A 25308-nucleotide genomic window follows, 5' to 3' on the forward strand; every position below is an offset into this window, starting at 1 on the left:
CATACAGACATAAACCTACAACACACATATACACACACATACACAAACACACGTATACACACAGACACACGAAAACAAACACACACACATATACACAAACACACATACACACAGATATATACACACATATACACACAAACACACTCATACACAAGCATACACATATACACATATACACACAAACACATATACACACATATAAACACACAAACATACAAATACACACATATCTACACACACACACACACACATATATACCCATACATATACACACACACAAATATTAAGCTCTGAGTAACAATAGCAAGAGTAATTGCTACAATTACATCTTACTGTGGCCAACCAAGGCTTTGGGGACACAAACCTGGTCGGAGTTCCTGCTCAGCCATTCCCCCCATATGTTCTGGTGCAAGTAGAACACCTTACTGGGCCTCAGTTTCCTTATCTGTACAATAAAGTCCAGTAAGCAGCCCTCGTCTTTTTTCTTCTCTGAGCGAGGGTCTCGCTCTGTTGTCCAGGCTGGAGTGCAGTGGTGCAATCTTGGCTTATTGGGCTCAGGTGATCCTCCCACCTCAGCCTCCCAAGCAGTTGGGACTACAGGTGCACACCACCACACCCAGCTAATTTTTGTATTTTTGGTAGAGACAGGGTTTTGCCATGTTGTCCAGCTCCTGGGCTCACATGATCTACTGGCCTTGACCTCCCAAATTGCTGGGATTACAAGTGTGAGCCACTGCGCCTGGCCAGCCCTGGTCTAAACAACTACCCCATCCCTAGAAAGTGGTTGTCTTTCTGTAGACAGAGAAGTACGGCGTGACCTTGGCCTCCACTGTGCCAAAATATCCTCCCTCCTCATTTTTTCCACAGTGGCTGAAATCCCTCCATCTAGGCCTTTGGATTAAATCCCATGAAAACATAAAAGCTGCAGGGATAAGCCAAGCACAGGGCCAAGGTCTTTGGAAGCTTTGAACTGACCTATTAAGTATTTCTAGTCACTTAGACCTCGAGGAAACGGTACATTGGAAGGAGAGCTTTTGATGAGGGAATGTTGTGGAGAATGGCGCATCTCACTGGAATCTCCTGAGTCAATGTAGGGCACCCTGGGCACTAAATCAGCATTGTGGTGCAGGAAGGAAGGTTGGGGGGTGGGAGTCAGCCTCTGCCAACTGGGCCAGCCTGAGCATTGAGTCTCAACCCATTAACCAAGAATTTACAAGGCTGGAGAGGCACAAGACGCTGTGCTGGAGAAAATGATTGGAAAGGAAAGAGTACTTGAGGGCCACCCACTGTGTGCTGGGCACACTGTCAGCTCCTTGCCACAGTGGCTCAGCAAACCCTGTGCAAAGCCCTGGGAAGAAGGGGTGATCATCCTTATTGCAAGCTGAAAAAACCGTGGCTCTAAGAGGGTAAGGTTTTTGCCTAAAATCACACCAATGATGGTGCAGGAGCCAGAATGCAGCCTCAAAGGCCCCACTGGGCCCCATCGCACACAGGCCCACGCCTCTGGGCACTGAGCTGGTCCAGTGATGGGTCAGGGATGGTTTGAGGGTGGGGTGGGGCAGAATCTCATATAAGCTCAATGTGTCCTTCCACCCGCATTCAGGTGGCCTGCTGAGTGACCGGAGAATAAATGTTTTCCATCGCCCGTGTCTTGGGAAGCCTGTCGGCCGAGGAGGTGGGACAGGTGACAAGGTTCTCTTATTCTTTGTGTTTGAGGGTCAAGTCTATAGTTTGTAATGGAATTGCTCTTCTCCATTGAAAAGCTAATGAGAACGCTGGAGCAAACTGACAGAAGGGGACTCCCAGGCAGCTACTCCAGAGGAAATTGTTGACTGCATGGAGATTCTTCTGTCTCCAGATGAAGGCAGGGGCAGAAGCTCTCAGTTCCTACTGGGCATCTATGTATCAAGCAGGCTGCATACAATTTGCCTCCCTGAACCTTTGGAACAAAGCTACAAGGTCGATATGAGTCATGTTCCCATATTATAGAGGAAGAAACTGAGGCTCAGAGAGGTAAAATCTAAAACCACTAGCTCATGTTCAACACAGCAAGAAAGCAGTGATGCTGGGACTTGAACCCACATTACAGCCATTGCCCTGCAGAGGAGGAATGGGAGGCAGCAGTGGTGGGGCTAAGGGTGGGTTTGGAATAAATCACTAATATATATATTATTGGGTGTCTTACGGTGTACCGGTTCCTTTGCCAATTGCTTTATGCATTGTCTTACCTCATCTTGCCATCAACTCTTTGGGAGGCAGATACTGATTACCATACTCATTTTGCAAATGAGGAGAGTACAGTTCAGAGAGGTTAAGTAACTTGCCCAAGGTCACACAGCCAGGATTAGTGCTGCTGGGGTTTGAACTTGGGTTGCCTGGGGCTAGAGTGCCACAAGGCGTTCTGGATGGATTTATGTCTTCACTTAGATGTCTATGAAACCAGTTTCTTGCCTGGATGGGAGCCAAAGCCTTTCTTTGATGAGCAGAGACCCTCAGAGATCTATTAAAAAAGGGAAAGAGAGAAAACCTGGAGTGGAAGCAGGCCCTGGGCTGGAACTCCACACCATCCACCTATGAGGTCTTCACCCACCTCTGTAAGCTTTGTGAGAGCAGGACACGGATCACTCAAGTGCCTGCACATAGCAGGTGTTCAGTGACTGTGGAGGGTGGCTTTTATGGCCAAAGGGGCACTATTCCAGCCTAGATCCCCGGGGAGAGAGATCAGTTCCAGAAAGAGCTTCTGACTAGGAGTAGAGATCTGGGTTCCAGTCCTGCTCCTCTGTGTGTCCTGTCTCTGACTCTTGTTTTAGTGACAAGACATATTGCCTTCAAGGCACATTTGGGGACTGATCATGCATTTTCATCAAAATTTTTGTTTTGACTCCTCCGATCCCCTGGCAGGTGCCTTTGGGAAACCTCTGCTCCTCGCTGCATCCTTGCTGCCCACTGGTTTTATTCTCCAGGTGCTTAATGCACAGTCCTATGACTGACGCATTGTTGGCGCTGGACCAAGGTTTATCGGGTGATGCAGGAAGTCAGTGTGTGTCAAAGCAGATACCACGAGACCATGGCAGAGACTTCTCCTTGGCGCCTTTGGGTCATGTGCATTGTCAAAGTTGTGGGAGGAGGGCTAGAGATGATGTCATATTGGGAGCCATAAGCTCCTGGTGAATGTGGAGCCTGGACAGAGTCATTTCCCTCTTATCTTATCATTGGGAGTTTCATTGCTTCCGTCTCATTCTTGAAGGAGTCCCTGCCCTACCACAAAATAAGAACCCACCCTATTTGTCCCCACCAGGCCCTTCTTTGGTGCTCCCTGACTAGTCTTTGACAGTCCTGAACACACCTGTCACCTCGTGGGTGGTCAAGGGTTTAATCAGATACACGAATGCCTGCTAATATTTAGCTAGAGCCATCTCTCCAGGGCTCAGAAAAAAGTTTGTTACAGATCATGTGGCTCCAGAAGGGAGGTCAGGGAAAGAGGATAATTCTGAGGAGAAAAGGCTTTTCCCTGTGTCTTTTGATTCATGGCTCCTGGAAGAGGGTTTTGTTTTGTTTTTCTGTTTTGTAGAGATGGACCCTCGCTCTGTTACCCAGGCTGGAGTGCAGTGGCATAATCATAGCTCACTGCCGCCTCACACTCCTGGGCTCAAGTAATCCCCAGCCTCAGCCTCCTGAGTAGCTGGGATTATATGGTGCATTCCACAACCTCCAGGTAATTTTTTAAATTTTTAGTAGAGACAAGGTCTCGCTATGTTGCCCAGGCTGATCTTGAACTCCTGGGCTCAAGTCATCCTCCTTCCTCGGCCTTCCAAAGTGCTGAGATTGCAGGCATGAGCCACCATGCCTGGCCTAAAATAGAGTTCTTATCAAACATTATCTCCATAAGAACCACCCCAAAATGCTAAAAATGTAGATCCCTGTGTTCTGTCAGCAGACACTGGTCCTGCAAGTCTGAGGCAGGACCAGGGAATCTGCATTTTACAATAGCTTCAGTGATTCTGCTGCAGGGGTCTGTGGGCCTCACTTTGAGAACAGCTTGGGCGTCAGCCTGCCAGTAGGGAAGAGCAGCCCAGGACACCTGGACCCTGCCATACATGCATAATTTTTCCTTAAGCCTCAGTTTCCCCAACTGTATAACATGGGGAGTGGCCCAGCTGCTCCCTAAGGCTCCACGTGGTTTGGGGGTTTAGCACTCAGGCCTGAGTTAGAGAGCCCCACAGTGAAATCTGGGCTCTGTCAATGAAATCAACAAACCTTTAGATAGGCTGATTAAAAAAAAAAAAAGAACAAAATTCAAACTCAGATCACTAAAACCAGGAGTGAGTGAATGAGAGAATATGACTACCAACTTTACATATAAGAGGCATTACAAGATAAAAAGTATATGATCAACTGCATGCCACCAAATAAGCTAACCTAGATGAAATGGACAAAATCCTAGAAAGATATAAGCTACTGAAACTGCCTCAAGAAGAAATAGAAAATCTGAATAGACCTCTAACAAGTGAAGAGATTGAATTAGAAGTCAAAAAGCTTCCCAGAAAGAAAAGCCTAAGACCAGATGGCCTTCACTGGTGAATTCTACCAAATGTCTAAAGAATAACGAACACCAATCCTTCCAAGCTTTTCCAAAAACCAGAAGAGGAGAGAATACTTCCCAATTCATGCTATGAGGCCTTTATTACCCTAACAACAAAATGAGACAAAAACGTCACAGGGAGGGAAAACCATAGACCAATATCCCTGGTAAAGATAGATGCAATTTTTTTTTTTCAACAAAATACTAACAAATTTAATCCAGCAATATATGAAAAGGATTATACACTGTGATCAAGTGAAATTTATCTGAGGAATGCAAGGTTGGTTTGACACATGAAATTCAATCAATATAATACACCATATTGATAGAATAAAGGTGAAATATAGGATTTGCCACTTACTAGCTGTGTATCTTGGGCACATAGCTTGGTACCTTTGAAGAAGTTTCTCCATCTATAAAGGAGGGATAGTGCTACTGATCTCTTGACGTTGCCAGGAGGATGAAATTAGATAGTTCACACAGCAAGTGTTCAATAAATGGTCATCTAACCCTAAGTGCATCATTTTAAGAAGAGAATCCACTGGGATGGGGCCTGGTTTATGCCCATGTGTTCATTCTCTGGTCACGTTTCAGATGAGGATACTAGGACAGGTGGGCTGATGTGGTCTGCTCACCTGGTCCACAAGCATCATTAATATCCTCATTCCTGACTCCAAACCTTTGTCCCCACAGTTGCCCCACCTGGACCAACCAACTCAACCTATTAGGCCAATGCAAGTCCTCCCAGCTACACTCCACCTGCACGTGGCCTTTCCTTACATGTACACTGCTTGCTGTCTCTTCTCTAAACACCTGGGTGTGTTTGGATTTAATATACACTTAATTCAACATCTGACTGCTCCTCTACCTCTTTCTAGTCTATGACTTTCGGATGAAAGCACTTTGCTTCTCTGAGCCTTGGTTTCCTGATCTGTAAAAGGAGACCACCATGGTGCAAAGAACAAATGAGAGGCCATAAGTGATGGGCCAGGATAGGGAGCTGGACCATCTGCCTCCAAAGCCCTGAGCTGTACTGTAGCCAGCAACCAGAGCCCGGCCCGTGCTCACTTGGCTGGGTGGAAGACGGCGCTCATCTCCTCTGCCAGGTGTCTCCGGAGGATGTGTTTCCCACTGGGGATGCCCAGGGCAGTGGCCATGGCCTCAGCGTTGAATGTCGGCTCCAGCACCAGCACAGCCCCATGGACGCCGCTGTTGGTCAGGTTGTCTGCGTACTCCTGGGGGCAAAGGCAGGGGGCATGTTAGCCTGCAGTGGCCGTGCTGCTGACCTGAGGGGGCTGCAGTTCCAAGTGGGGCTCTGTCCCCAACAGCAAGGGCTTGACCCCCTGGGGACCAGTTAATTTGCTGGTGAAGATGAACCCCTCCCCAGTTTTTTAGAGCCACAAGGGCAGGGACCTCCTGTTACTGAGATGGCCCCTGACCCTAGCAGGAAGTCATCAATATTTGTTAAATTAATCTCAACCCCACAGTTGCTTAGTAGAGTGGGGCTGGCACAGCCTCCCTACCCCTTGTGAGAAAAACATCATGACACGGGGCTTCTATTTGGAAGGTAAGCAGTTCCCTCCTCCTGAGTGACAGGAGGCAGGTAATTCTTGCTGGGCCTGGGTTAAGATGCTCCAGCCCACACAAAGGGGATATTAATTTGTGCGGGATTTGCCCATTGATTTGCATGAGATCTGCGTATTGATTTGTGTGCAGATTTGCATACAGATTTGCATGCACATTTGCATGGGATTTTCATGTACTTGAGAGCCATCTTGACCTCCGCCATCACCCTTACCTTCAGGTCGATGTCTCGAACCCACTTGAGCACCCGCTGGTTGGTCCACACCACGGGGTCAATGTTCTGCGTCTCACAACGGGCCCGGCGCTCCTGGAGGGCCTTGTGGGGAGACAGTGGGTCACTTGGAGGGACAAGGGTTCATGCAGAGGCCATGTGTGGAATTGGGGCTCCCCGCACCTGTTTTTTTCCCCCAAGACAGAGTCTTGCTCTGTCGCCCAGGCTGGAGTGCAGTGGTGCGATCTCTGCTCACTGCAACCTCCGCCTCCCAGGTTCAAGCAATTCTCCTGCCTTAGCCTCCCGAGTACCTGAGATTACAGGCACTAACCACCATGCCGGACTACTTTCTTTTTATATTTTTAGTAGAGATGGGGTTTCACCAAGTTGGCCAGGCTGATCTCGAACTCCTGACCTTGTTTGTGATCCACCCACCCTGGCCTCCCAAAGTGCTGGGATTACAGGTGTGAGCCACCAGGACTGGCCCCTGCACTTCTTTTTACATGTAACTGCTATGCTCTCCCACATATGCCTCCTTGGCAGACTGGGGACCGAGGCCAGGGTCCGTGTCCTTGTCACTCCCTGTCCTCAGTGTGGCATGGGGAAGGCACTGCTGCTGTCCTCACTCCAAAAACAGGAAACTCTGACTTTGCCCAGAGCCACACAGTGGCACGTCTTGGAGTCTGAATGAAAACCCATGTTTGGCTGATTCCAAGTTGTCTCTCACCACCTCGCCGCCATATCGCAGGCTCCCCTGGGTCCCACAGGGACTGACCCCAGTGCACACAGTAGGTACACAGCAAATGCTTTTCAGTTGGTGTTTGAGAAGGGGGACAAAGGGCTGGAGGGTCCCCTCTTCTGTCCTTCTTCTGCCCCTGTCTTGTTGGGCTCTGACATCACTCTAAGAAAAGTCAGCTACCTGGACTATCAGTCCCACAGTACCCAGCAGCTCAGCCCCTGGTGACCTCTGCAGCAACCCGCACCACCTCCCACCTGAAAGCCACCACCCCACCCAACGGGACTCTCAGCAAGTCTGCTGCCAGGATCAGTCCTCCGGGCCTTCACCACGCTCTTCCCTCTGCTGAGTTGCTTTTCCCCTCATGTCTTCTACCGATCCCTGGGGTTCCTCCTTTGGGTCTCAATTTAGTCGTTGCTATCTCTGGGGAGCCATCCCTGAGCCTGCTGGAGGCTTCTTCTCTGGGTTTTCTTTTTTCTTTCCTCTCTCTTTTTTTTTAAACAACAAACACTTAAAATTTTTATTTTAATTTTTGTGGGTATACATAGTATGTGTATCTTTCCTGGGTATTCATAAAGCCCTGGGCTTCCCTCATTGGGACAATCTCCCACAATATTGGCACCACCAGCTTCCTTGTGGTTCTCTCTGGTAAGCTGTTAGCTCTCCAAGGATGAGGGCTCCCATTTCCCCTGCACTGAGCACAGTGCCTGGCCCGTGCCCAATAGGGGGTTGTTGGAAAGAAGGAGGAAGAGAAGATGGCTGGCTGGCTGGCTGGATGATGGATGGATAGGTAGATGGATGGACAGATGATCAATAGACCCTGGATGGCTGGATGATGGGTGGATGGGTGGACAGATGGATAGATGGGTGGGGTGGTGGGTGGACAGATGAACAGACAGTAGATGCCAAGTGGGGAGGGGTGGGCAGTGGAAGGCACCCCCTCCCCCACGCCCCGGTCCTCACCTCCCTGCTGAAGTTCACTTGGTACAGCAGCTCGATCCCCAGCAGGATGCTGACCTGGTGGAACTTCTTGGACACGTTCAGGTGCTTCTCCAGGTCTCGCTTCATCAGGGAATTCAGCATCCGCCCGTCAACCAGGTGGTTCTGGAAGGCCTGGGAGTACTGGGACAGGCCGATGTCATTCAGCCAGGCCTTGGCCACCCAGTGATGGTCCAGCTCAGCAGCTTTGGACAGGCTGAGGAGGAGACACAGCCAGAGAGTGGATGGGTGGGGAAAGGCAGCAGAAACAGAGGGACTGGCAGAGATGGGTGGAGATGCAGAGAGAGGAAAAGCAATGGGGTCGGGGAGCACCAAGAAGCCACAGAGACAGACATGGACGGGGATGGAGCCGAGAGATCAAGAGGGAAAAAGGATAAAAAAAGAGACAGAAAGAGCAGAGATGGGGAGAGAGGTGGATGGAGGAGGGAGACAGAGAGAGAGAAAGAGACACAGAAAGAGAGAACAAAGAGAGAGAGAGACGGAGAAGGAGAGAGAGAGACATTGAGAGAAAGGAGCAGAGGGAGATAGAGAAGAACCAAGAAGAAGAGGTAGAGAGAGAGACAGAGAGACTGAGACTCAAGAACAGGAAGGGATTAACAGAGAAACAAACCGAAGGGAACAGGAAGAGAGAATCCCACACACAGACGCAGCAAGGGTGAGAAGGCGCAGGGGCGGGGAGCAGAAGGGCCATGTGTGGCAGGAGGCAGCACCTCTGGGGACCCCGCCCCTCCACCTAAGCCCCCCTCGTTTCCCTGGGGGCCTCCACAGCATCCCCAAGACCCACAAAGCCTGGGCTTGGCCCACCTGATCGACGCATCCCTCCCCAGTGCTCTGCGGTCTGTTTTCCTGTTTCGGGGATGTTGGGTGTCCACTCAGGTGGGCCAGGCAGGTCCTAATCATGTGTGAAGAAGGTAAAGCTGCCGTCCTCACTCTACAGATGGGATGTTCCGACTTTGCTTAGAGCCACACAGTGGCCCATCTTGGAGTCAGAATTAAAGTCCACGTTTGACTGATTACAAACCCTCTCTCTTACCACTGCACTGCCAGGTCTCAGATTTCCTTGTGCCCCACATAGAAATGACCCCTGTACTGGCCGGGCGCGGTGGCTCATGCCTGTAATGCCAGCACTTTGGGAGGCCGATGCGGGCGGATCACGAGGTCAGGAGATGGAGACCATCCTGGCTAACACGGTGAAACCCCATCTCTACTAAAAAAATACAAAAAGCTAGCCGGGCATGGCAATGGGCGCCTGTCGTCCCAGCTACTCAGGAGGCTGAGGCAGGAGAATGGCGTGAACCTGGGAGGTGGAGGTTGCAGTGAGCTGAGATCCCGCCACTGAACTCCAGCCTGGGCCACAGAGTGAGGATAGATCGAAGGAAGGAAGGAAAGAAGGAAGGAAGGAAGGAAGAAGGAAGGAAGGAAGGAAGGAAGGAAGGAAGGAAAGAAGGAAGGACCCCGTACCACATGTACAGCAGGTGCACAAATACTTGAATTTTCAAGCGGGTGAAAATGGGGCTATGTCTGGCTGTCATTCCGCTGCTTGCCACACAGTGGCAGCCTTGCAGAAGGAACGAGGGTCACCACATCCCACCTGCAAGGGACTTTGCAAAACGCCCCCGGTCTGACAGGTGGGAGAGCATTGGTCTAAGTGCGAGGTGCAGGGGGCCACAAAGGGACAGTGGTGTATGTGAAAGGGACAGTGGTGGGCTTGCAAAGCCACTCCATCCCGCTCCTGGGGCAGCAGCCAGAGACAGCTGGTCACGCCACCCTCCTGCTGAGGGTCTTGGGTGGGTCCTCTCTGTCCTTCCTGCCTTCATTCCTGGACATGCATTGAGCCTGCTGTGATCACCCTGCTGGGGTACATGCTGCCGTACAGTGGGCTCCTCTTCCCTCCTAACCCCCTCCCTTCTTTCTCCAGGCACTCCTGTCTCTGTATTATCCATCTCCAGGGCTCTGGAAGGCACCCTTGAGGGAGGACTCCCAAATTCTCCACTCTCTTCTGAGCATCTAAGCTCTGGGATCTTTTCTGAGATCCTCTTTCCTCTCTTAGCCTCTAGCTGCCCTCTTAACGCCGCCTGGCTGTCACAGACATGTCATACTAAATGGCTCAGTTGTTCCCCTTCACTGTCAGTGTCGCTGTCACCCAGGGGCCCTTCTCTGTCACCCAGCTCCCAAGCTGATAGCCCGTCCTTGTCTATCGGTCACTCTGGTCAGTGCATCCTCCGTCCCCTTCTCTCCTGTTCCAGCTGTAGGCTGCAACCATCTCTGGTGTGGGTTTCTGCCACTGTCCCCGGCCGCCCCCCATTTCCCGCCTTTGCTTTCCACATCTCGCCAGGACCGCCAGGGGGTCCTTTAAAAATGTCAGCCTGATCCTGCAGTGCCCTGCTTAACACTCTGTGGCTTCTCTTTGCAGGAATAAAATCGCAAGTCCTTTGAGTGGCCCACAAGGGTCGCCCGCAAACGGCCCTGGCTAACTTCCCCTCCCCCAACGCACATGGGGCTTGGGCTCCTGGGGGCCATTTCCTGGAGGCACTGAGCTCTTCACCCCCCATTTCCCTCCCTGGTCCGGCTCCTTCCAGCCCTGCCCAGGGCTCACCCCTCCTCATCCCTTGGGCGTCCAATCTCCCTTTTCTCTGAATTTGCTGTCTTAAGTTGTGCCCAAGTCTGCTCACTGTCCCTAGTGCTTTCCTTCAAAGCTCTAATCACACATTGAATCTTAGCAATTAACTGGTTTGGCCACTAGTTTATTTTCTCTCTTCCCCACCTTAGCAGATAAGCTCTGTCAGGACAGAAACTGTGTTCATTGCCCAACAGCACAGTGCTACGCGCACACTAGACACTGAATGAATGCTTGCTGGAAGAATGGCTAAGCGGAGGATGGGCTTGCAGCTTGGTTTCACTCTCCTTCCCTCTGCCCATCAGCCTCCCAGAACCACTTGGGTCTGCCGGGCTCACTTTGTCTCCAGGCCTGTTCTCTACCCCACCCTCTTTCCCCAATGAACTCCTATGGACTCTGCAGAGACGTCTGGGCTTCTGGAAGCCTTCCAAGACGTCATGCTGGGTCAGGAGCCCTTCTCTGTGCTGAAAGCCCCTGGGAGTCCCCATCCCTGGACCAGTCACATTGTAGTTCATAGTTACACATCTGGCCAGCTGCCTCACTGGATGGTCAGCTCCTGGCGGGCAGGACTTGGGGGTGGCTTATCTGTGAATGTCCAGGGTCCCTTCAGTCTCAGAGTTCACACTCACCAGTGTTTGTCTCATTGTTGAATGTGTGGATGACAGAGCAGGGCTGGGTGAGCAGGTCATTTGCCCCAGTCCACCTGGAGGCTGCCCAGCTGGAGCTCCTGACCTGGAAACTTCTGGTCCAAGACTACCTCCTTTCTAGGATGAAAAGGTCCTGGGGCACTCCCCCTCCCAGTCCCTCAAGGGCCGGTCTCAGCCTTGTACAGAAGGATCCTTCTCTCGGGCAGGAGTTGGAGCCCACAGCCCTCTGAGTCAGATGCCACTGAGCCAGGTTTGTCACTGATGGAGACTAGAATAACCTCCTCTCCTTTCTTTCTTTTTTTTTTTTTTTTTCTTTCTTTTTTTTGAGACGGAGTCTCGCTCTGCCGCCCAGGCTGGAGTGCAGTGGCCGGATCTCAGCTCACTGCAAGCTCCAACTCCCGGGTTCACGCCATTCTCCTGCCTCAGCCTCCCGAGTAGCTGGGACTACAGGCACCCGCCACGTCACCCGGCTAGTTTTTTGTATTTTTAGTAGAGAAGGGGTTTCGCTATGTTAGCCAGGATGGTCTCGATCTCCTGACCTCGTGATCCGCCCGTCTCGGCCTCCCAAAGTGCTGGGATTACAGGCTTGAGCCACCGCGCCCGGCCTTCCTCCTCTCCTTTCTGAGGCAAGAGTTTGGTCAGCAAACCAACCGTGCAACAAGAGTTGCGGTGGAGAGCTGGGGAGGGGGCACCCCACTTAACCTACACAAGAGAGGCCCATCCATAATCAGCAATCTCCATCTGCGTGCCCACAATTAATGTGCTCCTGCCCTTCAGAAATGTTCTCTTTTCATTAACGGTGTCCCCATGGGGCCTCAGCTTGGTGATACGTTCCCAGCTTTTGGTTTGAGCTATTTATTGTAAGAGCCCAAGTTGAATAAAACAGCATGATTTTAAAAGGAATTCAGACATTTTATAAAATTTGTCACTGCCCCGTCCCTGGACTGGAGCCAGATTAGACTCTGAAATCTGAGAACAGGCACGAATTTAGATATTGTCTGGGTCACGGCACAGCACAGAAAACAGGAGGTTGTTCTGGTTCTATTACTTTTTAGCTCTGGGACCTTAAACCTCTGGGTCTTCGTTTTCTCCTCTGTAAAGTGGGGAGAATCGTGCTTGCCTCATGGAGTTGTAGGGACTAAAAGAGAGGAGAATGCGAAGCTCTTAACACAGGGTCTGGGACACACCTAGTGTTCCACAAACAGTAGTAATAGAAGCTGTCACTGTTCTTGTTTTTAACACAAAGGCAGCACAGGATACTGGAAAGGCAACTGACTTTGAAGTCAGGTTTTTTGTAGTGTGACTTTATGCTCATGATTTCTCTACATCTAATTGTCGCCAACTTTATTTTTGAGACGGAGTTTCGCTCTTGTCACCCAGGCTGGAGTGCAATGACGCGGTCCTGGCTTACTGCAACCTCTGCCTCCTGGGTTCAAGCAACTCTCCTGCCTCAGCCTCTGAGTAGCTGGGAATACAGGCGCCCACCACCATGCCTGCTAATTTTTGTATTTTTAGTAGAGATGAGGTTTCACCATGTTGGCTAGGCTGGTCTCGAGCTCCTGATGTCAGGTGATCCACCTGCCTCAGCCTCCCAAAGTGTTGGGATTACAGGCGTGAGCCATCGTACCCGGACTTCTCTGTCTTTAAAATGGGAGTAAGCATGTCTATCCTGCACTGATGTTGTGAGGATAAATAAAATGGTATCCATAAGGGGATGATGGGTTGGCAAGGGGTTAGTAGGTTTAGTCATTGATATTTTGTAGATAAGGTGACCAGTCCCAGAGAGGAAAACATCATGCCCATGGTCACACAAGATGCCATGGCTGAAAATGGTCTCAAAGATGAACTCATTTAGAGTTCATACCCCCAAGTCCATGGACCCCTGAAAGTGGGTGGGCCAGAGTCCCACCCACCAACCCAACGCAGTGAAAAGTTGTGAAGTTTTGTGTATTTCTTCTGGAGAAAGTGTCAAAAGCTCTTATTAGATTCTTAAAGTGGCCATGATCCTCAAAAGTTTAAAAACCACTGTCCTCATTTAACTCTGTTCACTTCTCAGGTGGGAAAACAGTCCCAGAGAGGGCAAGGTCATGTGGCAAACTGGAGACAGGCCAGATTCCCACTGGGAATAGAAAACTTGAAATAAGGCCTCTGCCTCCTCCAGGAAGCCCTAGGGGTGTCTAAGGGTGGGGCTCCATGATCCCTGGGACCACAGACTCCTGGTTCCTGGAGGTTAGCAGGGTGCCACTGTTAGGGATTAAATGTTTCCCTCCGCCCTCCCCCTCCCCAATTCATATGCTGAAATCCTAACCTTCAGTGTAATGGTATTTGGGTCTGGGGCCTTTAGGAGGTGATTAGATGAGGTCATAGGGGTACTATTCTTGATGGGATTATTGTCCTTACAGGAAGACATCAGAGACGTCACTCTCTCCCCATCCCTCTTCCTTCTTCCCCATGTGAGGACACAGCAAGAAGGTTGCCTTCTGCAAGCCAGGAAGAGAGCCCTCCCCAGGTCCCAACCATGCTGGCATCCTGATCTTGGACTTCCAGCATCCAGAACTGTGACACGTAAGTTGTTGTCTAAGCAACCCAGGTGGTGGCATTTTGTTATGGCAGCCCAAGCAGACTAAGACAGCCCCATTTAGGGGGAACCCAGGCAGTAGCCCAGACTCCTCCTCAAGTTTTCGAGAGGTGAAGCAGTCATCCCCACCCTGTTCAATGAACACAGGTAGTGTTTATGGACCCTGCTGGTTGTGGGGCAAGGGGGCAGGAGGGATTTCCAACTTGGGTGACCAAAGATGATAAGGGGATTCGGGGATGGCTTTAGGGGATTCAGCATGGAACTGGTTAGGAGGTGGGCGCTGAGTGTAAGGTGCTTTTGGGACCCTCAGGAGGGAGAGCCCAGCAGGGATTGCCCTCATGGCCCCCCTCCTCATCCCTCAGCCCAGCCCTGTCTCAGATGAGCCAGCGTCCTGATGGTGCCAATGAGGCCTGGCACCGTCTTGCTCTGAGTTGCTCCCTAACTTTCTGATCCAGTCTCACCTCAGTACTTCCTGCCACCCTAGAGTCATGCCAAGGGCCCCTCTCCTGCACACATATGGATTTGGCTTTCTTGCTTCCAAACCAGGTGATTTTCCACTCCAAACCCTGCTTCTAAAAAAATCCCCTAAGCTGCTTCTGCAAATTACAGCACACACCACCAGGTTTGATTAATTAACTACACAAAAATGATGGAGAAACCAGTGAAGGACATAATTATGCAAAACAGAGGTGTCAGATTTACAAAGCAAGTTCCTCCCCTCTCCACATTCTCAGAAGGGGGTGGGGCGGGGTGGGGGTGGGGGTTCCTTCCCTTTACCCTGTAGCTGCCCCTGCTCTACAAATTTTGCTCACAGAAAGTCGGGAGAGAGGCAGGCAGGCGGGACGCAGAGCAGGAGTGGTATGAGAGGTGGGGGTGGGTGGCCTGCAGGGGTACACCTGATGGGAAGGCCCTGCGGCCACTCCCAGGTATGCTTGCTAAGAGAAGCCCCCTCGGCCCGGCCCGCTCCTCTATGGGAGAGGTTTCACTAAGCCCGCTCATGTCTACTTGATCTCTGCCTGCCTTGGCTCTGCCTTGCACCGTCTTTCCTCACCCTGGAATGGTAAGAGCCAGGAGCAGACACCATTGCGGCCCGGTGTGCAGAGCCACTTGGGCTGCTCCAGGGAGGCAGAGGAGTGCTGGGGGGCTTGTGAGGCTCCCGCATTGGTTGCGGGTGTACTAGGACCTTTGGGGCCTGTCATCTTACCCACGTGTCTGTCTCTCTACAGAGGGGGCTGGCCCAGAGCGGGGCTGGGGTGTGCCCAAGCCCCTCATCGGGGCATCCCCAGACCATCTTAGTCACACTCTGATGTCCCCCACCACCGGCCCAGCCCATAGTGTCCCGCTCACCCAGCCTGTGTGACCAAAGGCCTCAGGACGACTTTTCTCTTTCCTCCCTTGGGGCCCCTCATGGTGGGCTCACCTGCGGCCTGCCTCAGCATCACGGTAGTCCTCGATGGCCAGGCGCAGCTTGCGCCGGTGCAGAGAGCTGCATACACCCAGGCCCAGCTGCAGATCCTCGTCACTCAGGCTCAGCAGCACCTGCCCCCCCGGGAAGGGAGTGTCATATGGGGGCTGGGACAGCTGCCAGCAGGGTTCCTGCCCTAGAGGGGGTCTGTTGGCATGGGGTTCCTTTGCCATCTGCTGCCCACCTTTCATACAGTGGGGCCAGTGCACATGGAAACCTCTACAACTCTGACGCGGGGCGGAATCCCTGTTCAGGCAGAAAGAGCCCTTTCCCTATGGCAGGTAAAGGAAGCTTGGGTCCGTTTTCAGGATGAGGCAGCTGAGGCTCAGAAAGGCTCTCTGCCTTGTCAGGGAGGCACAATGATTGAGAAGGTACATCGGAGACCGATTGCATTGGCTAGCTCCTAGATTGCACCTTCCCCTGACTCCAGGGTAGGAGTCGGGGGAGGCCAACTTCTGGGTGCATAAAGTTCACAGAGGGCGTGGGGGGCATCTCATAGGGGGCCCGGAGTTGCCTACCTTCCCGCTCTTCACGTTCTCCGCGCAGGCCTTGACGTACATAGGCATGGCCATCACCACCTCCAGCCAGGCCTGGACGGTGCCCGCCTTCCAGTGGGACATAGGGGTGGTCCTCACCAGCTCCACCTGCTGCAGCCGGTCCATCTGCTCCTCGCCTTCCGACAGGCTGAGGCTCTGCCGTGTGGGGCTGCACTGGCTGTCCGAGTCTGCAACACACAAGTGCGGGCCATGTTGGGGGACGAAGTTGCTGGGGGGCAGGGGCTGAGCAGGCCGCACCCCTGGGAGGCAGAGAGATGGTGGGGACATCCTCCCGCCATGTATTTCTTCTCTTCAAAATCAAAGTGGTTTTTGGTGTTTTTGTTTTTCTGCCCTTGTCCCCATTACAAAAGTAATCTATGAAAAGAAAAGCAGAAAAACTTATCCCAGAAAAAACATAAAACAGAAAATGACGATCACCTCATGTGACTGTGAAAGGAAAATAGATCTTGGGACCCCAAACTCATCAAGCCAAAGGGAAAAGTCAAGCTGGGAACTGGGTCACACAAACCTGCCTCCCCGTTTTGGTTCCTAAATAAGATGGCTACAAGATGAACAGCTGCACACCTCCCTCAGATTTTACCCACAAGGAAATTCCCAGTGAGCTTCGAGATATTTACCCTAAAGCATTTCTGTTAAAATTCACCATGGCAATATAAATGGATAGCTTATCTTTACACAGTATTCACCCCTCTGCTCACCTGGCACAAATGCATATCTGATTATTCCCCTGTGCCATTTATCTTTATCTTATGTAAAAACGCCAATTCCCTGCATTTTCCGCATCTGTCTATGTTACCTTATGTAAAAATGCAGATTCACTGTGCCAGACAAAGGCATGAATGATTATTTCCCCCACCCCCCTCTTACATGAAACTGTGTACTTCTCAATATCCTTTCCCTGTTAAATTTGGAGCCCACAAAATCATCTTCGGAGAAAGGCATAGACCTGTTTCCCGCGCATCCTTAACTTTGACAAATACACCTCCTAAAATGACTGAGACCTGTCTCATCCTTTTCCTCGATCGACACCACCTAGAGATAGCAGCTGTTAAATACTCTTTGGGATACAGAAAAGCCATACTTACAAACACACACAGACCCGCTTGCTTCCGGGGTGCGTGCATTTGAGGTGTGTGCATTTGTGATACGCCTGTTCACTTTCGCTGTGGAAGAGATCGTTCCATCTCCATAGAGACCTGCAGTACCTTTGGACGGTGCAGGATTCATCAGAAGGAGGCTCCATAATTTATGTCACCTGCCTCCTACTGATGGACATGGAGGTTGTTTCCAATTTTTCACTATTGTAAACAACACAGCGGCCGTCGTCTTTGGGCAACTGGGTGATTTATTTTTGTAGGATAAATGGAACCCAGCTCCATTCCTTCATACACTGAAAGCTGTTGCTGGAATGGCCCTCACAGAACCCCCCCCAAAAAAAAAGTTCATCCACCAACACTTTCTAACCCCACTCTTCTATATAGGGTTGGTTGCATCAATGTCTGGTAAATATGCAAAGTTCAGGTTATGGAGACTCAACTGAGAGGGGAAAAGAATCTCTCTAAAACAGGGTTCAATAGAAACCTAAACAAGCCAGGCACAGTAGCTCACGTCTGTAATCCCGGCATTTAGGGAGGACGAGGTGGGCAGAAAGCTTGAGTTTCAGGAGTTTGAGATCAGCCTGGGCAACATGGTGAAACCCCATCTCTACCAAAAATACAAAAAAATTAGCTGGGTGTGGTGGCGTGTGCCTGGGGTCCCAGCTGCTTAGGAGGCTGAGGCAGGGGGATCTTTTCAGCCAGGGAGGCGGAGGTTACAGTGAGCCAAGATCATACCACTGCATTCCAGCCTGGGTGACAGACTGAGACCCCATCTCAAAACAAAACAACAAAACAAAACAAAACAAAACAAAAAAAACACACACCCAAACAGACCAACTCAATACCTTGAGAAATGACAAGTATTTAAATATACCGCTGATTGACCGGGCACAGGGGCTCTCATGCCTTTAATCCCAGCACTTTGGGAGGTTGAGGCGGGTGGATCACCTGAGGTTGGGAGTCCGAGACCAGCCTGACCAACATGGAGAAACCCCATCTCTACTAAAAATACAAAATTAGCCTGGGTGGTGGCACGTGCCTGTAATCCCAGCTATTTGGGAGGCTGAGGCAGGAGAATCGCTTGAACCCGGGAGGCGGAGGTTGCGGTGAGCCGAGATCGCGCCATTGCACTCTAGCCTGGGCAACAAGAGTGAAACCCTGTCTCAAAAAAAAAAAAAAAAGAAAAAATTACAAAAATGAACAAAAAAAACCCTCTGATTAGAAATGACCCTGCTGAAATTGAATATTATAAATCATTACAAGGATGTAAAAAATGCTTATCCATCCAAATAGACAGGACACAAAATTAAAACGATAGGTAAACACAAATGCTCATAGTTACTGCCTTTGTGTGCTGGGGAGAATATGGTTATTTTCTTCTTGTTGTATGTCTCTGTATTTTCAAAGTTCCCTAGTAAGCATGTATAGTTTTATAATAAAAACTTTGGAAAAATTACAAACTAGGAAGCAATATGAATGGTTATTGATGAGAGTTTGTTTGACGGAATGACGTTGCATTCATATGTTGGAATATGTGCAATGAATAAAAACTCCTGTCATGGGAGAATAATTTTGTGGGGAAAATGTCCACTACCTATTGCCAAATGAAAAAGGAAAACACGGCCGGGCACAGTGGCTCACGCCTGTAATCCCAGCACTTTGGGAGGCAGGTGGATTGCAAGGTCAGGAGATCGAGACCATCCTGGCTAACACGGTGAAACCCCATCTCTACTAAAACTACAAAATATTATCCGGGCATGGTGGCACACGCCTGTAGTCCGAGCAACTTGGGAGCCTGAGGCAGGAGAATCGCTTGAACCTGGGAGGCAGAGGTTGCAGTGAGTCGAGATCGTGCCACTGCACTCCAGTCTGGGTGACAGAGCAAGACTCCATTGCAAACAACAACAACAACAGCAACAACACAGCAGGCACAGTGTAACTCTGACTGTGGTTTAAAAATTATATGTAGATGTAAAATGTATAATTATTATATATACATGTATGTGTATACAACACACTAGATGGATAAAATCTAGTATATAAAAATATATAAAGTAGTAGACGGATCAACAGGAAAAGTCTGTCTCCGGAAAGCAGTGATAGGTAATTGTGCGAGTGTATGTGTGAATGTGCATGTGTGAGTGTGTGAGAGGATTTGTGACTGTGTGCATACTTTTCTGTCTCCCAAGTTTTCTGCATAGACTGTATTACGTTTGATGTGGAGAAAAAAGATAGCCTAGAAATCTCACTTTTTCAAGTTACAAACTCCCTCCCCACAACGCCTTCCCTCTCTCCATTTTAAACTCCCCGAGGGACTCTTTGAAAAGGGTTGCATCCACTCGGTGACCACACACTCATCCATCATTCCCATCTCCACCAAAACCTATCTCCCAAACACCTTGTGCCTCAGTGTCCCCCTGTGTAAAGCTGATCTGGTACTGTTCTCTGCTGCCTGCCTCCTCTGTGGGCTGCTGTAAGGACTCAGCGTGGGGGAGTGTGACGGGGCTGTCCGTGCTGGGACAAGTACAGGTTGAGAGGTCACTACCAACATTATCATGTTTCCCTTCTCAGTGGCCCCAAGCCCTTTGTTTTTCCCAAGGAAATGGCAGAGGTTGCAGAGAGCTCTGTGCGGGTTGCCCGTTTGAGTGACCTCCTGTTGCCATGGTGCCCAGGAATGCGGAAACAGCAGCAGCTGCCTCTGCAATTCTGTCAGGGCCCCAGGTTCCTGACGGTAACAGGGCTGTCAGGCCAGAGGTGCAGGCCGGCGCCCAGTGCTGGTGCCCGGCTCCCAAGGACCGGTGGGGCTTGCAGGAAAGTATTTCAGATCAGGCACAGGACTCCAAGTTCTATAGGGATTGGAACAGGCGCTGAAACAGGGCATCCTTCCTGGGTGGGAGAGAGCTGAGAGCCCTGGGAGGCCTCCAGCATGGCTGGCTTCACTACATCTTATTCCGCTTGCTGAGTCTCACCTCTGTTATGTGCTTCTGGGAAGAGGAGAGGTGACGTGTGGCCAAATCTGGTTACCCAAAGTTCCAAGACACGGCCCATGTCGTCCATTTGGACCAGGCTTTGGAGTTCAACAGACCTCAGCTTCAGGCAGATTTCTTGAAGCCTCCGTTTCTCCATATATAAAATGAAAATAATGAGAATATCTGCCTCGTAGCTTGAAATGAATGTTATAAACTCTGAATGCGAAGCTATGGGAGTGTGAAAGTTGCAGATACCAGGATGAAATCACTTTTGTCAGAACCAGAAGAATTAGAGCCGGGAAAGCATGAAGGAGGGGAACTCATGCTTGCATGTCTGAGATAAGGACTGTCTCAAGGACTTTCTAAAATAGCCCCCAAGAAATTCCTTCTTTGGAACTGCAGCAATTCAGATAAGATGTTCTCCAAAGAACACTGCCCAGTAACGACATCTCCGCCAATGAACTGACGCCAACTCCCGCTTGAGCCTCCAGAGCCAATGAAGTCTGTTTTCAAGCAGCTTATGTGAACTTCTCTCTCTCTCTCTCTCTCTCTTTTTTTCTTTTTTTGCCAATAAAAGCTTCCCTTTGCTGTCCCCTCTCCAGATGCACCTATAGCTTGCCACGGCTATGCTTCCAGAGTCTAATCCATTTTGCTTACTTCCAAATACATTCATCATATAGGAGATATTTTTTCTGATGTCTCTTTTTTCAGGCTGACAGTAGGCACTTAGTCAAGGCTGGCTATTGTTGGCAATAAGGGGCCCCCCTCCTGGGGCCTGGACACTGTTTGGCCACACCTAGAGTTCAGCTGCAGCCGCCTCCTTCCCACTACATTCCTGGCTACAGCTTCGGTGCCTTCAGAGGGAACAAGTCCTCCTGGTTGTCCAGTCTGGCAGGGCAGAAATTCACTGTCCCTGCTGGACTCCTACCTGGTCAAGGTGGGAGGGGTGGGGCTCTCAGTGAGGTGAGGGTGGATCTGTCCGTTCTGTGCCCAGGTGGGTGGGCAGGGGGTGTCTGCAGCCCTTGGCTACGTCTCCCAAGAAAGGCAGCTAAAGGGGCCTGGGAAGGAGAGAAAGGAGATGGGAGCAGAAGTTGGCACCTACTCCTGAGTCCCCCAGAAGAGGGGAAGATTCAAAGAAGAGGGTTTGGGGAGAGAAAGGGTGCCCAGATGCAATAAAGATGCAAAGGTACATTGAAAGGAGGAGAGGGAGAGAGGGAGTCGAGGGTCAGAGAGGGGATGACAGATACGTGGACACAGAAAAGGCAAACGTCTGGTGTGCAAGTGTGAGCGCGTGTGTGCATGTGCGTGTGTGTCTTTGTGAGTGTGTGTGGGTTATTTTCTGTAGTGAGCAGGCCTCGGGGCTGTGAGGGGAGCTGGCTTTACAGCTCGCATTATTTATGGAGTCCAGGCCCTAGGAATGCCAGAGGCCAAGCTGGGTTCATGTGCGCAAACCACATATTTTGGTTTCTGCAAGACAGCTATTCACCACCCCTATTCACCACCGCCTCCTTTTCCCCCACCCCTGAGGACTGAGCGCCAAGGAGACGACGTGACAGAAGGGCTTAGGAGGAGTCTAGGGGGGCCTTGGGGTCATAAACCATTAATTAAAGGCAGTTTCCAAAATGCAGGCATTATGGGGCCAGGTTTTATGTCCGGATTCCATCAATCCTGGCTTTTATTTCCCTCCTTCTCAGTCTTGAGAGCGGGAATAACTCATGTTGATGGCCAGGCTGCTCAGCAGAGGGGCTGCCGAGTCGGGGGTGCTGGCTGAGTCCCTGGTGGAGTCTGAGAAGCTACCACTAAAAGGCAGCCACTCTAGATCCTTCTAGAAACTAGAAAGACTGCGGACTTCGGAATGAGAGGCTCGGCATCCTTCCACCCACCCCAACACATATGCACGCATGCACACACCCACCCCGCAGAATGTTAGTACTACTGAGTGTGACCGCTGAGGTCTCCCCTAAGTGAGACATTACAGAGGCAATTCTGTTGGCCCAGCATCGAGGTCAGCAGACTACTGCCCTGGGCCAAATGCAGCCCTCCCTCCTGTTTTTCTAAATAAAGGTTTTATTGGATCACAGCCATGCCCATTTGTTTATTTATAGTTTAAAGCTGCTTTCATGCTACAATGGCAGAGTTGAGATGTTGAGATAGGCCCACAAAGCCTAAAATCATTACTATCCGGCCCAGTGCAAAAAATCACATAGAGAAACCCCTGGCCTGGAGGTTCAGAGGTTGGCACGGGAATATGGGAGCCCTCGGTTTGCGTCCCAGCTCTGTGGCTTACCAACCAAATGATCTTACGGAAGTGTTTCACATTTTCTCAACCTCGGTTTTCCCCTCTATAAAATGGGGATGATAAGAATGCTTAATCTCACAGGATGGTGTGAGGATGAAAGGAAATGATGTGTGCAGTGTTCAGCCTTGTGTCTGACCTAGAGTGGATACTCGGTGACTAAGTGGAGGCCTCTGTCCCCTGTGGGCTCATGTCACTTACTGTCCAGACTACTCTGTCCAGTACGGCAGCTACAAGCCACGTGTGCTTACTGAACATGTAATGTGGCTAGCTCACATTGAGAAGTGCCTTAAGGGCTGGGTGTGGTGGCTCATGCCTGTAATCCCAGCAATTTGGGACACAGAGGTGGGTGGATCACCTGAGGTCAGGAGTTCAAGACCACCCTGGCCAACATGGTGAAACCCTGTCTCTACTAAAAATACAAAACAATTAGCTGGGCGTGGTGGCACATGACTGTAGTCCCAGCTACTCAGGAGGTTGAGGCAGGAGAGTTGCTTGAACCCAGGAGGTGGAGGTTGCAGTGAGCTGAGATTGCACCACTGCACTTCAGCCTGGCCAAAAGAATAAGACTCTGTCAAAAAAAAAAAAAAAAAGGCGCCTTAAGTACAAAACACATACTAGAATTTGAAGACAGTACAAAAAAAAAAGAATGTAAACTATCTCATAATCATTTTAAAATTGACAACATGTTGATCATATTTTGGGTATACCAGTTTAAATAAAATGTATTATTAAAAGTCATGTCACCTGTTTCTTTTTACTTCGAATGTGGCTAACAGAAGGTATAAAGTTACACATGTGGCTTGCATTAGTTTCGATTGGACAGAGCTGGTCCGGATGGAAGATTATTTTTTCTTTGGTTTGTTTGCTCATTCCATTACCCCCCTCCCTCTGTTGGTTTGGAAGTTAAGCTTTCTATGTTTCTGATTTTAGTGTAATAGTTGTAGTTCTCAAAGTGTGGTCCCTGGACTAGTAGCATCAGCAACATCTGGGAATTTAGTAGAAATGAAAATTCTAGAACTGTACCCCAGATCTCCTGGAACAGAAACTTTGGGGGTGGAGCCCGGTGGTCTGCTTCAAAACCCACCAGATAATTCTGAGGCATTCTCAAGTTCTAGAACGACGGCCTTAATGATTACCCTTGAAAAGTCACTATACCTATTTATCTTAATAAAACCTAGGGTTGTTCAATATCCTAATGCCATCCTAAATATTAAGAATGATTTAAAATATATTAATTCTGATCACTCCTCCTGACTTCTATGCTACCACATCCAGGATTTTAATTCTATCCTCTTTTAAAACCCCATAATTTAGACATTGTCATGATGACTATTTTATACTGATAACGTTTGCTTAAAACAATTGACTTTCATGTTTACTAATTTCTTTATTCATCATGTCTTCTTGTACCTCAGACCTTCCTTCTGGAATAACTTTTCTTATTCCTGAAGAACATGATTTAAACGATTTTTCTTTTTTTTTTCTTTTTTTTTTTTTTGAGACGGAGTCTTGCTCTGTCGCCCAGGCTAGAGTGCAGTGGCCAGATCTCAGCTCACCGCAACCTCTGCCTCCTGGGTTCACGCCATTCTCCTGCCTCAGCCTCCCGAGTGGCTGGGACCACAGGCGCCCACCACCTCGCCCGGCTAATTTTTTGTATTTTTAGTAGAGACGGGGTTTCACCGTGTTAGCCAGGAGGGTCTCGATCTCCTGACCTCGTGATCCGCCCGTCTCGGCCTCCCAAAGTGCTGGGATTACAGGCTTGAGCCACCGCGCCCGGCCCACGATTTTTCAATTAAAAGTGTTTTGGCAGTTAGCTGTTACAACTTTTGTCTATCTGAAGAAAGCCTATTTTACCCTTGTACTTCAGAGGGTTTTCCTGGGTACACAGTTTTAGGTTGAGAGTTTGCCTTTTGTTTTAGCATTTTGAAGACACTGTTTCATAATCGTGGATCTTTATTTCTGCTAAAGAGAAGTCCACTGCAAGCCTAATTGTTCTTTTGTTAGCTACTTTTAAAATTTTCTCTTTGTCAGCCAGGCGTGGTAGCTCATGCGTGTAATCCCAGCACTTTGGGAGGCCGAGGCAGGTGGATTACCTGATTTCAGGAGTTTGAGACCAGCCTGTCCAACATGGTGAAACCCCGTCTCTACGAAAAATACAAAAATTAGCCAGGCATGGTTAGGGCGGGGTCGCGGGTGGTGCCTGTAATCCTTGCTTCTTGGGAGGCTGAGGCAGGAGAATTGCTTGAACCCAGGAGGCAGAGGTTGCAGTGAGCCGAGATTGCACCACTGCACTCCAGCCTGGGCAACAAGAGCGAAACTCTGTCTCAAAAAATATTTTTTTTCTCTTTGTCCTTGGTGTTCTGAAGTTTCATTACAATGTGGCTAGATATGGATATTTAAAATTTATTCTGAATGATATAATTGTGCTTCCTGGATCTCTGGACACCTATTTTTGAATATTCTGAATCGTTATCTCTTACAGTATTACCTCTTTTCCATTCTCTTTGTTCTCTTCTTCTGGCATTCCAGTTAGACATAAGTTAGACTTTCTAATTCTATTTTTTCCTATCTTGTGACCTAAAGCTGTCCAACAGAGCTTTCTGTGTTGATGAAAATCTGCTATAACCTTCACTGACCAAGAGGATAGCCATTAGCCACAAGTGGTTATGAGCTAATAAATGTGGCTAATGGGTGGTGCACGGTGGCTCATGCCTATAATCCCAGCACTTTGGGAGGCTGAGGCAGGAGGCTTGCTTGAGCCTAGGAGTTCGAGACCAGCCTGGGCAATATGGCAAAAACACATCTCTACTAAAAACACAAAAATTAGCTGGGTGCCTGTAACCCCAGTTACTCAGGAGGCTGAGGCAGGAGAATCGCTTGTACCTGGGTGGTGGAGGTTGCAGTGAACTGAGATTGTGCCACTGACTCTAGCCTGGGCGACAGAGTGAAGCTCCATCTCAAAAACAA

At 49.7% G+C, this 25308-nt stretch overlaps 1 protein-coding gene across 1 annotated transcript in view; it reads right to left on the reverse strand.

Annotated features, from left to right (window-relative positions):
* The window catches only part of KAZN (kazrin, periplakin interacting protein), a 517580-nt gene that overhangs the window by 7520 nt on the left and 484752 nt on the right, over positions 1 to 25308 (reverse strand). Inside the window, exons 9-13 of the mRNA XM_023196157.3 lie at positions 15938 to 16143; positions 15375 to 15493; positions 8077 to 8308; positions 6381 to 6482; positions 5651 to 5817 (exon numbers count right to left, since the gene is read on the reverse strand). Of these exons, the coding sequence (XP_023051925.1) occupies positions 5651 to 5817; positions 6381 to 6482; positions 8077 to 8308; positions 15375 to 15493; positions 15938 to 16143 (826 nt within the window). The remainder of the gene's footprint in view (positions 1 to 5650; positions 5818 to 6380; positions 6483 to 8076; positions 8309 to 15374; positions 15494 to 15937; positions 16144 to 25308) is intronic.

Source organism: Piliocolobus tephrosceles, chromosome 1 (assembly GCF_002776525.5).
Source record: "Piliocolobus tephrosceles isolate RC106 chromosome 1, ASM277652v3, whole genome shotgun sequence".
In the NCBI taxonomy this organism is placed as follows: Eukaryota; Metazoa; Chordata; class Mammalia; order Primates; family Cercopithecidae; genus Piliocolobus; species Piliocolobus tephrosceles.